The following is a 15,967-nucleotide window of genomic DNA, read 5'->3' on the forward strand; positions in this document are numbered from 1 at the left end:
ATTTTAAATGACTACCTCTCGCCACCTCTGTTTTGTCTGTGGCTTTGGGTGAGGAGAGAAGGAGAGGCAGCAAGGCACACGTACAGACCTGCATCATCACTCGGCCTGCTCTAACGACCCAGAACTGGCTGTGGGAAGCTGATCCGTGTAAGCATAAATCACAAACAGCATGGCCTGATCACTCTCCACCACAGTTCAATTACAGCCTTCTCTAAAGCTAATCTATTCTGTCTGTTTCAAGAAAGCCACAGCACTCAAGCCTCCAAGTTTTTTACCCTTTGGGGTCAAGAAGGTCTCGGACTTTTTCATTATAAATCTCCATGTAGGACACCTCGACTTTAAAGCTCTGCTCTTCATTTTCCTCCTTCTGGGTTCGTTCGAAGAGTCCACTGCAGAGTCTGGGGATTAGTCCAGGTTGGTCGGCTGTGCCCATCATGGTATAAGACTTTCCAGACCCTGAAAAACGAAAAGAAGCCATCACTACCTCTTGGAGAAGTTTAAAGGCATTTAACCCTATTTCTACTACTTACAATAAATTTTTAGGATTTAGCAAAATGCACAAAATATAGTAAATATACATATACATGAAAAGAATAAGAAATGCGATCAAGCATAGTGAGAATGGAACATAGAGAAGTTTCTATTACTTGTGTAAACAGAAGTAAACTGGTCTAGAAAAAAAAAAAAACCTAGCCAGGCATGATGTCCCATAACTCTAATCTAGCACTCAGGAGGCAGAAGATGAGGATCAAGAGTTCAAAGCAACCTGTCTGAACTTGACAACCTGTCTAAAAAAGACAAGATAGACAGACAGACCCTCCTTGAATAATCTTCATATTTAAGAAAAATTATCTAAAATATAGCAAGGTTTTCTAAGTAAGCTAGGGATCATCTAAGTACTACTGTTCCCATAGATATTCCTAACTGCTGAAATCAAAGCACAAAAGACATGGTGCCACGGGCTTACTGGCCTCCTGTAGCAGTACCCTGAACAAACAATAATCTTCCTCTAATGGACAAGCATTTGCTCCACTGTAACAGAAATACATACTCACTAAAGAAGACTCAGAAACCTGTTGTGACGGTACACATCTTTAATACCAGCACTCCAGAGGCTGAGGCAGGAGGATAGCAAGATCAAAGCCAGGCTGGTTACTCCCATCAAAAGAAAGAAGTAAAGGAAGGAAGGACAGAAGCACAGACAGACCAGAAAACACAGACAAATGAAAAGGGGAAAGATTAAATCACCTCAATCCTACCACCCAGAACCAATACATGACACTTAGGTGCAATCTGCCCCTCCCGGTACCAAACGGCTTTGTGACATTTGTGTGCTTTCGACCTCACAAGCTGCTGCTGTGTCACCTGTCAAAACACCTAAAACTAATACTCTACTTCTGACATTCCAGGTCCTTCCTAAAGTAAGCACAGATAATTCATCATGCCAATCCTATGGAAGAGTCTAAAGAAAAAAGGATGAGGCAGAAAAGGCCCTTCTGGTGAGAGACAGGGCAAGGGGGGAACTGGCCCTGCCTGGCTCAGAGTTCCTGTTCTTTTGGACACAGCACATGATGTCCAAACCCACCAAAAACATTCTTCTATGAAGAGCAATGTCCAGTTGGACAGGTCACATGATGAACTGTTTTAAAAGTAACGAGTTTCACTTTAAATTGGTTTTCTTTCTTTAATTACAAAGGATAGAAGCCTAAAGTCCTTACCAGTTATGACCAGTAAGATATTAACAAGTGTGTTCTTTTAAAAATATATTTTCTTTTAATTTTTACTTTATGTGTATGGGTGTTTTACCCACATGTCTGTGCACCATTTGCATGCCTGGGGCCAGCAGAGGCCAGAAGAAGGTATCAGGTCCCCTGGAACTGGAGTTACAGATGACTGTGAGTCACCATGTAGGTGCTGGGAATCGATCCCAGGTTCTCTGGAAAAGCAACAAGTGTTCTTAATCACTGAGCCATCTCTCCTGTACCACAAGTGGGTTCTTTCTTTGTGGTATTCTCTCTATTATGATCCTTAAAGAACTACAATATACAGACACAGCCAATAATAAACTCAATGGTTGTAGCTCTGCAAATTATTAAGAAGAAGAAAATGGGAAGAGGGGGAAGTCAATAAAGAAAAGGGATTTTAATCCTAATTTTATTGTACTGTTTTAGAAACATGTCACTGCCTAATTTAATCACCTGTGAGACAAACTAACACAGGACAAGGAAACACAAGATAAGAAAGCACCGCAGTAAACATGGCTTCATCTTCCTGGAAGGATGCTTAAATGTGGAGTAGGTGTTAGTTCATGTTACCTGTCTGCCCGTAGGCAAAGATACAGGCGTTGTAGCCATCAAATGCGTTCTGAAGGATGTTCTCTCCAAGGCAATTGAAAACATCATCTTGACCTAAAAGATGAGAAAATGGTATTTTAAAGGCTAAGAACACATGAACAAATAAGAAATCAAACAAAACAATCTGCTTATTTATCCCCGAACAAGATTTTTAAGCTTGAAAGCTTCTGTCCCACAGGTTATGTCTAGTTAGAGTGGGAAGAAGAGTCAGTAAAGGGTTCCCTGTAACATATACTTGAACAAGGCCACCCAAATCAAGCCATGAAATGCAGAGAGCTCAAGAGCTGCTTATTTTACAGCCCACGACTAAGATTCGATAATCTCTATTTACTGTATGTGTGTGTGTGTCACGTGTGTACACGTGTTGCCACCTGTGTGGAGATCAGAAGACAGCGGTAGCAGTTGGTTCTCTCTTTCCACTGTGTGGGTCCTGGAGATTGAACTCAGATCATCAGCCTTGGTACAAGCACCTTTACCACCTGAGCTGTCTCACTGGCCCTGAACATCTGAAATCTAAACTTAGGGCCTAGACTTAGTGCCTGAATTCACACACACCATACTTTTACTCAAAGTGTACTAGAGTTCAGAAAAATCATACACATCAACTGCCTTCTTTCCTTTCCCTCATGAAAATTTCAGGTTACATGACTTACAGTTCACAATAGTTAGAACAGGGAGTGAGATCCTGGAAACAGGCCGGAGAGATTGTTCCCAAGCTAAAAGCATTTGCTGTTCTTGCAGAGGACCTAGGTTCAATTCTCAGCATCCACACGGCAGCTCACAACCATCTATAACCCTAGTTCCAGGAATCCAACACCCTCTTCTAGCTAGCTTCCATGGGCATCAGGCACATATGTGGCACACATACATGCAGGCAAAACAATCATGCACATAAAATACTGGAAGAACCAGATGCTGCTGTGTCTAGCAAAAGTGTTCCATCCACCTCACTTTCTAGTTGATTCGGTTGTCACACTTCTGAATTGGGGTGATCCTTGGAGTCACCACTAGGCCAATGAGACCAAAGGAACCTTAATTGTTTTTTGTTAACCATGATCTCTCTTATAACAGAAGCCAATAAAATATGTTCGGTGTGTAAAAGCACTGCTTAGAAACACTCGACCTTGACAGTCAGGGTGCAAGGAACAAAGGGCTGTCATACAATCCTAAACTTGTTGAGAAATGGGGATGAGACAGATATCTTTGGGGAGGTAGTAGAACAGGGCAAAAGGTACAGAGGAAAGTCCGACAGATGGTCCTGCAGGCCTGGAGAATTAGTGAGCACCACAGAGCTTTTAAGGACTAGACCTTGGGCTACCATGTGGGGCTCCTCCCCCCTTATACTAGGTCCCTCTAGACCACATCACTAACATTATGAAGGTCTGCATGCCTATAATGTAGCTCCTGACCCCATTAGATAGATATATCTGAGATGATCTCATGAGATCCCATAGTCATAGTATTTATCATCTCACATTAAAAACATCTCACTGAAGTCTCTTGGTCCCCAGACAGCACAAAATCTTTCACAGCAAATGCTGGAAGCAGCTGCCTGGACAGTGTTTAAAAGTTACACCAAATGATACCATGGCAGTGGGTGGAAAATACACCAAAACACCTCCACGTTACTAACTGCACGGACAGTGTGCTCAGTTACCTGCATACTTCTCTCGGACGGATTCATCCATGGACCAGAAACAGTGATCATAAGCAAATATCTGTTGCGGAGGGAACATAAAGGAAGTGCATTAAGAACAAAACCTTAATATCACAATTGCCATTATAATAATGCATAGCATTGTCAACCAACTTACTAGCCAGGCCTTATGGCACAAACCTGTAATCCCATCACCTGAGAGACTAAGGCAAGAGAATAGCCAAGTTTCAGGGCAGCCTGGGCTACACTATGATCATGTTTCAGCTGCCCAATCCCTCAGACAAACACCATCACTTGATGTCAGAGAGTAGGGGTTAGTGATGCATACAATCCCATGGTGATTACACAGTGAGACAGATTTACCTCACATGGAAAACATCTGCAATGGTAAATCAAAAGAAAGCTTGTGAGACAACGTGCACAATAGCAACAATGTGTGTGCAGCTATAAAATGAAAGTTTTTACTGTTTGGTTAGTTAGTTTTCTAAAGCAGGGTCTTACAGTAATTAACTCATATTCTCTCTCTCTCTCTCTCTCTCTCTCTCTCTCTCTCTCTCTCTCTCTCTCCTCTCCTCTCCTCTCCTCTCCTCTCCTCTCCTCTCCTCTTTCACTTAAAGTATCTACCCAAGTTTACCAGCACTTACCTAGCACAACTTAAATCAAAGAAAGTAAACTTCATAGAAGTTTGGGACTCTTGTTTACAGAACTGAAAACTAAGAAATAATAGTTCTTATTTACCAAAAACACTAAGTGGTTCCCTTTTCAATTTTAGCAATTTTGTAAATTACTACAAATACCTTCTAGGCCAAAGCTGCATAAAGTCAGTGATAATCACACTATCCGTGCACGCTCCATTTGCAGATACCAATTAATGAACCAACAACTGTCAAGTATGTCCTGATAACAGCTCTTTATGTAGCTATTATCTTCTCACTGTTTTAGAGCCCTCCCACTCTGTCAAACGTTGTACAGTGGACTCTGGCTTCCACAGACTATGTTTGCTTCTCTTGGTGATGTAAAACAGTATGTTGAATAGTTAGGAATAAGTTTGAATGTAGGTTAGTGGTAAAGCACTTATCTAACATGTACAAGGTAGCAGGTTTGAGCTCCAACAATCAAGCAGATTAATTGCACTAATTTGTGGATGTAAAAGTTGGAAGTTAGATTTGGACAGAGCAGGCCTTCCATCTGAGTGGTTTTCATGCTTTCCATCATAAGTAACAAATACTATACTATGGTATTTCTTGAGTTTAAGCTTTTTTGGTTTGTCTGTCTGTTTGTTTGTTTGAGACCAAGTTGGCCTCAAACTCCCAGAGATCCACACCTGCCTTTGCCTCCCAACTGCTGGGACTAAAGGCGTGCAGCACCCCATACCCATCTCCATTCCTTTTTTGATTATAAATTATTTAAGTGAACATACAAAGCAGTGGGTTTCCTTTTGGCATTTGTGCCGTTTCAAGCCTATGCTGTTTTAATTTTCCCCTCCCCCACTGTCTTCCCTTGTTCCTTAAATCAAAAAGGTTTCCAATAAACAGAGAAGAAATACATATTCACACTAACAAATTTCACAGAAAAATATAAAATAAAAATAGGGCTGGTGAGATGGTCTAGAGGGTAAAGGTGCTGGCCACCAAGCCTGATGACCTAGCTTGATTGCTTAGGACTCAAGTGGTGAAAGAAAAAACTGATTCCCCAAAGTTGTCCTTTGACCCCTAAGTGCTTGACATAGCATGCACATGGCAGGGTAAGCATGCGAGAGTGTGCACACACAATAAAGTAATAAATTTTAAAAGAAGTAAATGAAGGTCTCCCATTTGCCAACTACACTTCTCCTCCAGAGGAAGCAATCTGTTACAGATATGGGCTTCCCCTTCTAGGCTTTTGTCTGCAAAGCATTTTCTCTAAGCAGTAAAACAGTTCACTAAATGAAACATAGCAAGTTTCTAATGCTGTGAAGTAGTTCCTCACATCTTTACTGGTCTCCAGCTTCTGTTCCAATAAAAAGCGAAATTAACCCAGCACCTTTTCATAGTGAAAATGAGACCAAGTTCACAAACATAAGGAGACCAGTGTCATATTTAAGCACTGTTTAAAAGGTCACTGGGGATCCTAAAAGGCATGTCTACACGTATTTCAGCAACAGTAACAAGCATAGCGCTACAACTGAACCACAGGCTGTAAAACAAAAACACGTCCAAGAATGTAGACAAACAGAATTTCCTGGAAGTTCTAAGTAACCTCAGAGACTTGTCCAGTTAAAAGCGGCTCCATGCTGACTCAGGACCTATAAGAATGAGACCCGCAGGAGCTCAGTGGTTAAGAGCATTGGCTGCTCTTGCAGAGGACAGAGTTCCCAGCACCTACATGGTAGCTTACAATCATCTGTAACTCCAGTCCCAGGGGATCCTATATCTTCTCAACTCCATGAGCACCAGGTATGCACATGGTACATATACATGCATCAAGGCATAACACTCAGACATGTAAAAATAAAATAGAAATATTTTTTTAAAAATTAAAGACCCCTGGAAGACAAAGAAGTCAATACTTCCACATATAAGTTGGCTAGGGGGTGAAGGGGTCTGTCTGCCACCAAGCCCGAGTTCAAACCCTGGCGCCCACATGTGTAAGAAAAGAACCAATGCCTGAAAGTTGTCCTCTGACCTCTACACATGTGCTGTGGATGTGCAACACACACACACACACACACACACACACACACACACACACACACACACATTGAATTTTAAAATGTAATTAAAAAATTTAAGGGTGGTCTCAGAATTTGGCTCCAATGTGAGATGCAAGCACAGCCCCTGGAGGAATCTGGAGCCCAACATCAGGGTCCCATCAGGACCCCACGGGTCTGGCAAAGCACCCCATTGCCTAGGAGCAAGATGAGCTGGATTGGCCCAGAGTGAGCACAGTATGGAACAATCAGTTTCATGCTAATCTATGGCACACAAGGAATCTGTGTTGGGTTGCTAGGAGACTGGGCAGAGCTGGCCAGAGTGCACTGCTCTCCACAGCCCTCCAGCTCTGTCTGTGCCAACAAGCAGCTTTGGAACCATGAGACAGCCAAAGGCTTATACTGCTTTTATAAACCAGCAAGGAAGAGTTCTGAGTTTTGAGAAGAAAATGCCTAGTACTTCAGGGATATGCACAGGAATCTCTATAAGCATCATGTAAAGAACTCTTACCTTTGGCTGGCTCCTGAGTTCCAGAGAGTGGTGTCGCCACGAACATGAAAGAAAAAGGACAAGTGTTAGCAAAGAAGTGTAATTTAGAAAAACTCTTCTTGAACAGTAAAAGACAATAAATATAAACAAATTTGCAATAAGAAACAAAATATTAGCCAGGCACACACGCCTATAACCTATGTGCAGAGAAGCTGGAGGCAGGAGGATCAGGAGTTTAAAAGGTCAGTCTGAGCTACATAGTAAGTTCAAGATCAGATTCTGTCTCAAAGGGGAAGGGGGAATGAGAAGATGAGGTAGAGAGGGAAAGTGAAAGGAAAGGGGATAAAAAAGAAAAAGAAAAGAGAGAAAATATTACTTCTGAAACCAAATAGTAAATGATAGGTAAATTAACACCAATGAGGGGAGAGAACAGATCACAGCCAACTAACCAGTCTCTCTCCAGCAGGAAGAAGGACTGAGCACTGGGGAACCTTAGGGCAGGGTCTTAAAAGTCCTAATGGCTCTGCCTCTGTGTTTGTGCTCATCCTGTATACATCTTATAAATAATCCTTTTCAAAAGCTTGACTTCTGGGTCAGGTGCAGTGGCACCTCCCTGTAATCCCAGACACTAGGGAGGAGGGTAAACAAGAGGACTGTGGGTCTGATGCCAGCCTGGGCTTCATTAGTTAAATCCTGTCTCAGGCTGGAGAGATGGCTCAGTGGTTAAAAACACTGACTGCTCTTCCAGAGGATTGGGGTTCAATTACCAATACCCACAGGGCAGCTCACAACTGTCTGTACTCCAGTTCGACAGCTCAATACCCTCTTTTGGCCTCCTCAAACACCAGGTATGGCATGTAGTATATAGATATACATGCAGGAAAAATACCCATACAAATAAAATAATCATATTTTTAAACCCTGTCTCAACCACCACCCGCTCCAGCAGAAACTACCTGTCTTCTGATTTCACTTCTGGAACTTTCCTGAGCTTTTAAACAGCCATAGTTTATGCTCTTATCTATCCAGATTTTTTCTTTCCAGTGGACTTCTGTTGTAGCTCAGGAAAAAGGATTACATTTAAAGAAACAATTACTTTCTTGCCAGTGAGCTCCTATCCACTGGGTCACTCAGTACATGCCCTCTTCACTTGCCAGGCACTTCAACCTCCCCTCCAACCCTCTGTCTGAAACTGCCAAGAAAATAACTAAGGCCTGAGATCCAATGAAGAACTCCACAGACCGTTCACTCCAGATCACTAATGGTTACTCTTGAACCCGGCTGCTTTACGTGCTCCCTCATCACAGACATAAATACACATGCACACTTCTTTTTTCCTGGACCAACTGAAAGCAGGCATGCCTTCCTCCCTGAGCACTCAAGTGCAGAATTCTAAATAACAGCCATGCTCACTTAAGTTCACACAGTAAACTCAAAATCGATTTAAGGATAAAACAAAATATGTTCTTTGAGTCTTTTGTTTGTTTTAAGATGAGTTCTCACTATGCCTCCCCAGGCTAGCCTAGAACTTACTATGTAGATCCAGTTGACCTCAAATTTGTAGCACTCCTGCCTTAGGGCCACAGTAGTACTGTCGTTAAATGCAGGAACCACTCCTGACTTAAGGAAAAGTCCTCCTGATTCTGGAGGGAAACAAGAATAGTGATACCTGTCCTTCTCAGAGAATCCAAACATCCAGCCTAAGCTTGAACAAATACTAAATACAAATGCCCCCACTAGTTGTCCACATGCTTTCTTGTCCCTTTGTCTCATAAGATTTTCTTCTAAAAGAAATCTGATATTTATTTGTACCAAATGACTTGAGATGAAGACAATAAAGGTCTAATAAATGGTGACAAGTATCTGGTAGATTAGGGTAACACATCCAACAGGACTAAGATCTTAAAAGAAAATCTGTTTTTCTAGACTAACAAGATATGGGGGATCTTCCTGACAAAAAGCCCTAGGCTGGTGAGATGGCTCAGAAGGTAAAGGCACTTGCCACCAAGCTGAGGACCTGAGTTTGATCCCTAGGACCCCCGTGGTGGAAGAAGAGAACCAACTCCCACAAGGCGTCCCCTGACCACCACACATGTTCCATGACATATGCACCCTCCCTCACAAGCACATAATAAATAAACGTTAAAAACCATTTTAAAACCTTAGGATCTATAACACAGGTCACTGACAAATGTTACCATTGTTAGAGATATGTGTAAGCAAAGCAGATTCTCACCTGTGAACAGAGTGGTTAAAATGCAGCCATGTATCTGAGGTGTCTGCAGGCAAGGACACTTCACAGATATGCTAATGAGTCCAGACTTAGAGATGAGAAAATTTAAGATTCAGACAAGTTAAAGAACCAGCTAATGTAGTCCTGGGTCTTCTGAGCCCCAAGTCCACCATCTTCCTCCACGGTGATCAAAATGGCTGGGATTTAAGAACCCATGAGCCACACACTAACCAACACTCATGTGAACAGTGGCACCTGCCAATTCCCTCTATTCTGTTACCTATAACCTGGATGGTTTTTTGACAACTTGACACAAGGTAAAATTATCTAGGAAGAGGATCCTCAATTGAGAAAGGCCTCTATCAGATGGCCTGTAGTCAAGTTTGTGGGGGAATTTTCTTGATTAACAATTATGTGGAAGGGCCAAGCCCACTGTGGGTAGTTCCTTCCCTGGGCAGGTGGTCTTGGATTGTATGAGATAGCCATGAGAAGCAAGCCAGTGAGTAAGCAGCACTCCTCCATGGCTTCTGCTTCACTTCCTGCCTCCAGGTTCCTGCCTTGCTTCTGCCCTGGCTTCCCTCAGTGATGGACAACAACTGTAAATTGTCAGGTAAAATAAACTCTTTCCTCCCAAGTTGCTTCCAGTCATGGTCTTTATCACAGAAAAAGAAATCTATCTAAGAAAGCATACCATAGGGCTCCCAGGTGGGACTTAGGCCAGTATTTTATTATTTAATATTTATATGAAAATTCTTGTCTTTTCTGATAACAAAAACATACATCTAGTATAATATTTCAAGCTTAAATAAAATAATTTTAAAAAAACTTTTAAAATCACTTCTCCCTAAGAGACAACCAATAAAGATCAAACTGAATACATGACTCACTGCAGAAAAATCCACAGACTCACCTGAATTCAAAGCAGCCCAACAAAAACAGAAGCAAACCAGCCAGTCAATACAGTGCTACATTTCCAGCTAGGGAGTCTGGGAGCCACAACAAAGCTCGGGTAACCTGCATGGTCACAGGACACCCCAATACATAATTACAGCTCCTTATAAAAGGAAGTAGATTAATTCATTAAACCAGACCCTGTCAACAGGGAGCTGAAATCCCATGGAGCCACAGCTCACCAATCCCAGGATCCTTGAAACCTCAGTGAGCCTCATCGCTACAGATACTCCTGAAGCAAAGAAAAGCAGCCACTTCCTGACCCTTCCAAAGCGCTGGCACAGAGCATGTCAGCCATGGCCTTTACTTCCCAGCTATGCTGAATTAATTTTCTCGTTGCTTAACTTCATTTTTAAGTACTTTCAAACTTACAAAAATAGTGTAAAGAATTTCCACACAGACTTGCTCAAGCTTCCCTGCATGCTAATGACTTATAGAACCCAGTTACAGTGACCAGAGTCGGGACAGATCTATCAACATACAACCTATTACGTAACAGCCAGTCCTATCCTAAGTTTGCCAACTACCATCACTGGTGTACTTTTCCTGCTCCAGTTCTGTTGTCAGGATGTCTTCTCCATCCCAGGCCAGTTTGGCTATGATGGACACCTGGAAACACTGGCCACTTTGTCTGCAGATCATCCCTCAGACCAGTTGCCTAATGTTCCCTCATGACTCAAGTCAGCCTGTGTGCTTGGCAAGTATCAACACAAACAGCAGACGATCCTGTGCACGCATCCCACCAGGAGACATGAGATGTCCACGGCTTACTCTGCCTCGCTGACTAGGGTATGACGCTCTCCACACTCTAAGGTTACCATTCCTCCCTTTGTCCTAGATACTCATGTAGCAGGAAAAGGCTTGGAGACCACGCAGAACCTCTCTCTCTCATCACACTTCCAACCATGAACTTCAGCAGTGACAACGTCTCCCACGTGGTGAGCAGACAGCCACAGCACTGAAGATGAAAGTGCTAATGATCCAGGTGGATCAACATGAAGTTGCTGCTGTTCTGGAAGAGGTCAGTTTGGAAAACAACACATGATGGGGCTGCAGTGGGGGCTCCTGTCTAGCATGTGCAAAGCTCTGGATTCCATCGCCAGCACTGCCTAAACCCCACGTGCGAAGGCTGAGTATTTCCGGAAAGAAATTGATATCTATGATAAACTATTTTCTTACTCTTTTCTACTGCTCTTGTTAAGGGGCCTATGCTCAAATAATAAATCATACCATGAAAATAAATCAAATTACACTCCTTATCTCTAGGCTGGTAAATATGAAGACATTCATTGATGATTTTTATGTACACTGATAATCTCTGGGAATGTTTCATTAATAACTTTGACAATGACAAAATAAAATTGATACGTGATCTAAAAGTAATTCACACAATATTACATATACTTAAGACATAAACAAAGGTAGGCAGTGATGGTGCACACCTTTAATCCCAGCACTCGAGAGGCAGAGGCAGATGGATCTCTAAGTTCGAGCCCAACCTGGTCTACAGAATGAGTTCCAGGACAGCCAGGGCTACACAGAGAAATCCTGTCTCAAAAAACCAAATTGAAAAAAAAAAAAAGGGAGACATAAACATGTCAGAATGAGTTATAAGCCAACCAATTACCACTGTCAACCAATCAAATCCAAGCACCATCACCTCTTCTGTCCTCCACTGGTGTGTGTGTGTGTGTGTGTGTGTGTGTGTGAGAGAGAGAGAGAGAGAGAGAGAGAGAGAGAGAGAGAGAGAGAGAGAGAGAGAGACTCACTCACTACTGCCCAGACTTGCTTCTGTCCTCCACTGTTCTGTGTGTGCGTGTGTGTGTGTGTGTGTGTGTGTGTGTGTGTGTGTGTGTGTGTCTCACTCACTCACTCACTCACTCACTCACTCACTTACTTACTCACTCTATACTGCCCAGACTTGCTTCTGTCCTCCACTGTTCTGTGTGTGTGCGTGCATGCGTCTGTGTCTCACTATTTATTCCTGGTTGATCTGGACTTGTTATATTGACCAGGTTGGCCAGGAACTCAGAGAAATCCTCCTGCCTCTGCCTCCTGGTGGCTAAGGTTAATTAAAGGCCATACCACCATCCTGTCCACAATCATCTTTCAATTCTAAAGGTTTAAGCTACTAAAATGATCATTATTAGGAATATGCAGAGTCTTTGATTTACAAGATCCCACTCTGACATACTCTGAAAAGCATACTCATCACAAGGAGCTTGAGGCCTGTAGAATGCTTGTCTAGCATACATGATGCCCTGGATTCCATCCTAACACAGCCCTTTAGGCCTGTAACACATCCCTAAACTCCCAGTACTCAGGAGGTGGAGGCAGGATCAAGGTCATCCTTGGCTACATAGGGATTTAGAGGCCAGTCCCTTATGAGAGCCCGTTTGAAGAAACAAAGAAAGAAAACAAAGAGCTCATTTCAATCCAGCCACCATCAGTAATGATGCTGTTTCCTCTTTGGGACTCACTGGCAGTACCAGCAACCAAGCAGTCTATGATGACAGTGAGCTTTCTCTTGTCACCCCTCCCCCAACCTCCTTTCTACACACAGACTAAAGCTGACAGGACTAAAACCCTGTACTGAATGAACTCACAGGTGCTTCTCAACCACAGGCGGGTCTCTGTAAGAAGTTTGGGTATCATTACAATCCCAGTCCACTTCTTCCTCAACATCTAGAATATTCCATTCAACTGAAGAATACTGAGCATCACTGATAAAGCTTTGAGAATGGGATGCAAGAGGCCTCATACCACCAGCAAAATAACCAAACTACTGGAACTCCACAGTACCTACTGGGGAAACCTACAAGAAGAGGGACTTCTCTTTAATGTACAAACAGCCAGCACTGTTACAAACAGCCTGGTTCCAGCAATGGATTATCCAAGGAGAGCAGAAAAGCTGGTTAGGATAACACACAGGAATGAGATGCTTCACTGGGTTACTTGTTCATCTCTGTACAACTTCTCAGTGTGTATGTGCATGTGTGTGCATGTGTGTAATGCAGGGAATTGAACTCAGGGTCACATGTATGTACCTTATGCAAGTATTCTACCACTGAGCTACATTCCCAGCCCTGGACAACCCTTCTTATTTACAGTAATGATGAACAGTAAACATCAATAAGATCCATTGCAACTCCCTATCAGTGCTGCCTGCAAAGCACCAGACCCACAGTTTCGCCAGACTTCCCTCAGACTTCCACAGACTGTCCCTCTACTCAGGCTACCTCAGCACTTTTGGATTCCATGTTCTCACACCCAGACAAGGCCACGCTGCCACTGTTGCCGCCATCTGACCTCTCTGCCTACTTAAGGCCTCCTACAGAGCAGAAACGTGAAACCGAACCACCTCCCTCAAGGATCCATTACCCACACCAGACCAATGACACAAACTACCTCCACTGCACCCTGGCCATCTGTCTCTTTTTTAATTAATTAATTAGTTAGTTAATCAATCAATTATGTATACAGTGTTCTGCCTGCATGTATGTCTGCATGCCAGAAGAGGGCACCAGATCTCATTATAGATGGTTGTGAGCTACCATGTGGTTGCTGGGAATTGAACTCAGGACCTCTGGAAGAGCTGCCAGTGCTCTTAACCTCTGAGCCATCTCCCCAGTCCCCAGCCATCTGTCTCTTAACAGCTGCTCTGACTAGTGTCATTTGAGGCAGCCTGTGAACCTCTAGAGAACAAGCTACTTCTTTTATCAGAGACCAACACAAGCTTCTGCTTGCTCAGTAAATACCTCCTGCACTCTGTAGGCAACCTGGCCCTGCCACCATTTCAGTACCCAGCTTTCCTTCACCCACACAGTGCACACACCGCCTGCTCTGGGATGTATGCATGACTTTGTCCGCCTTGACTCTTTTGTCCGGCTCTTTACTCATTTGATTCTCAACTTAAATTAAATTAAGTAAATTAATTAAATTAAATTTCCCCTAGTCATAACTATTCCTTAAACATCCCTGATCCGACCCTCTCAACACATCACAGCATCTATGCAGGGCAGACTTTTCATCACCATCCCTCCTTCCTCAAGCCACCTGGAAACAGTAAGGCAAATGAGAAACACAAATACAAATTCCACAGTCAAAACACCACGAAAGGTTTAAATTGAAGGTCATGATGCAGAGACAAAATAAAATACAACATTTTAAGGGGTCGGAGTGAATGCACCAGGGAACCCAGAAAAAGGAGAAAGACCCTAAAAACAAACAAGCAACAGGTATTGGTCTGAAAGGCTTGGGCAAACCCCTCCTGGCTCCAACCGACCTGTAAAAATTCAGGTCACCACCTCTAACACACAGTCCTTGAAGAAACTTCTTTAAATCAAGAAGACTGTTCAATAGCCTTCTAATAGAATCTTTTACCTATACAAACCACACTGGCTCAGAGCAGAAGAACAGCCAAGAAAATGACTACAGACCCCAGTTTGTGTATTTTGTAATGATAAGACTCTGGACCCAAGGAAACCTTGATCTATAAACTCCATAATTTCAAACTCATACATCTAAGAATACAATCACTAATTAACTCAACAAATCACCATGCCAGCAGAAAGGGTGTCCATTCATTACCCGGGGCTGGAGAGACAACTCAAGAGCACTTGCTGCTCAACCAGGAAGACAAAAGTTCAGAACCCAGCACCTACATCAGGTGGATCACAAACAATTGCAACTCTAGCTCCAAAGGATCTGATGCCCTCCTCTGGCCTCCGTGGGCACCTACACTTAAGTGAATATATATTCACAAATACATACATAAATAAAATCTTTTTAAAAATAGCTATGGTCTGCCTTCATTATAAGAAGGTATAAATTTGTCCAAAGAATATTGATCAATTTTCGGTGCCTTTTATAAAGCAGATAATGAGTGATGCACATTCACTTGAGTAACTACAAAATCAAATGACATCACAGATTTATACAGACATTACTGGAACTTTCTGAACTCTAAGTAGAGGAAACTTGTGACTTTTACTTCTTTGAGGGCTCCTGGTGTCCAACTGTCTGAGTCTGTGCTTCCCTTCATAAACGGACTAATGTGACTAAACTTCTTGATGGGACTGGAAAAAAAACTTTTCACCAAGTAACATGAACTAACTCTTCCAACCTCCCAACTCACCCTGCACCTCAATTTCCAACACAGGCCACAATGCACTCTGTCTAACCCTTACAGTACTGACCCTGAGTAGGAAATTGGAAGGTTTCACATTAGAAAATTGGGGTTTCTAAATTCTCTTGACATTGAGAAAATCTAGCCAAGTTCCCCCACAGCAGCCACAGCTACCACATCCACCAGGTCCTGTAGGAGACAGGCTTTAGTCCTGCCTCAGAAAACAGGAAGTTTCCTTTTTCTCAGATAGCAAGAAAGCATAAGCAATTCACTCATTTCTACCCATGAAAAGGATGACCCTACAGCTCCCACCTGCCCAGTAAAGAATTTGATACTCTTTAAAGTCTGGCTAGGGATGTAGCTCAGTTGGCAGAGTGCTTGCCTGGCGGGCACTAAGCTCTATGTTCTATCCTGAACATCACATGAATCAAACATGGTGCCACACACCTGTAATCCCAGCACTTG

General features: G+C 42.8%; 1 protein-coding gene across 1 annotated transcript in view; it reads right to left on the reverse strand.

The window, feature by feature from the left end:
* Kif13b (kinesin family member 13B) overlaps nucleotides 1-4,073 on the reverse strand; it is a 94,760-nt gene extending 90,687 nt beyond the window's left edge. Inside the window, exons 1-3 of the mRNA XM_059273479.1 lie at nucleotides 4,012-4,073; nucleotides 2,316-2,408; nucleotides 276-456 (exon numbers count right to left, since the gene is read on the reverse strand). Coding sequence (XP_059129462.1) covers nucleotides 276-456; nucleotides 2,316-2,408; nucleotides 4,012-4,042 — 305 coding nt within the window. The 5' untranslated portion in view covers nucleotides 4,043-4,073. The remainder of the gene's footprint in view (nucleotides 1-275; nucleotides 457-2,315; nucleotides 2,409-4,011) is intronic.
* Nucleotides 4,074-15,967: the final 11,894 nt, after the last annotated feature.

This window comes from Peromyscus eremicus, chromosome 9 (genome assembly GCF_949786415.1).
Source record: "Peromyscus eremicus chromosome 9, PerEre_H2_v1, whole genome shotgun sequence".
In the NCBI taxonomy this organism is placed as follows: Eukaryota; Metazoa; Chordata; class Mammalia; order Rodentia; family Cricetidae; genus Peromyscus; species Peromyscus eremicus.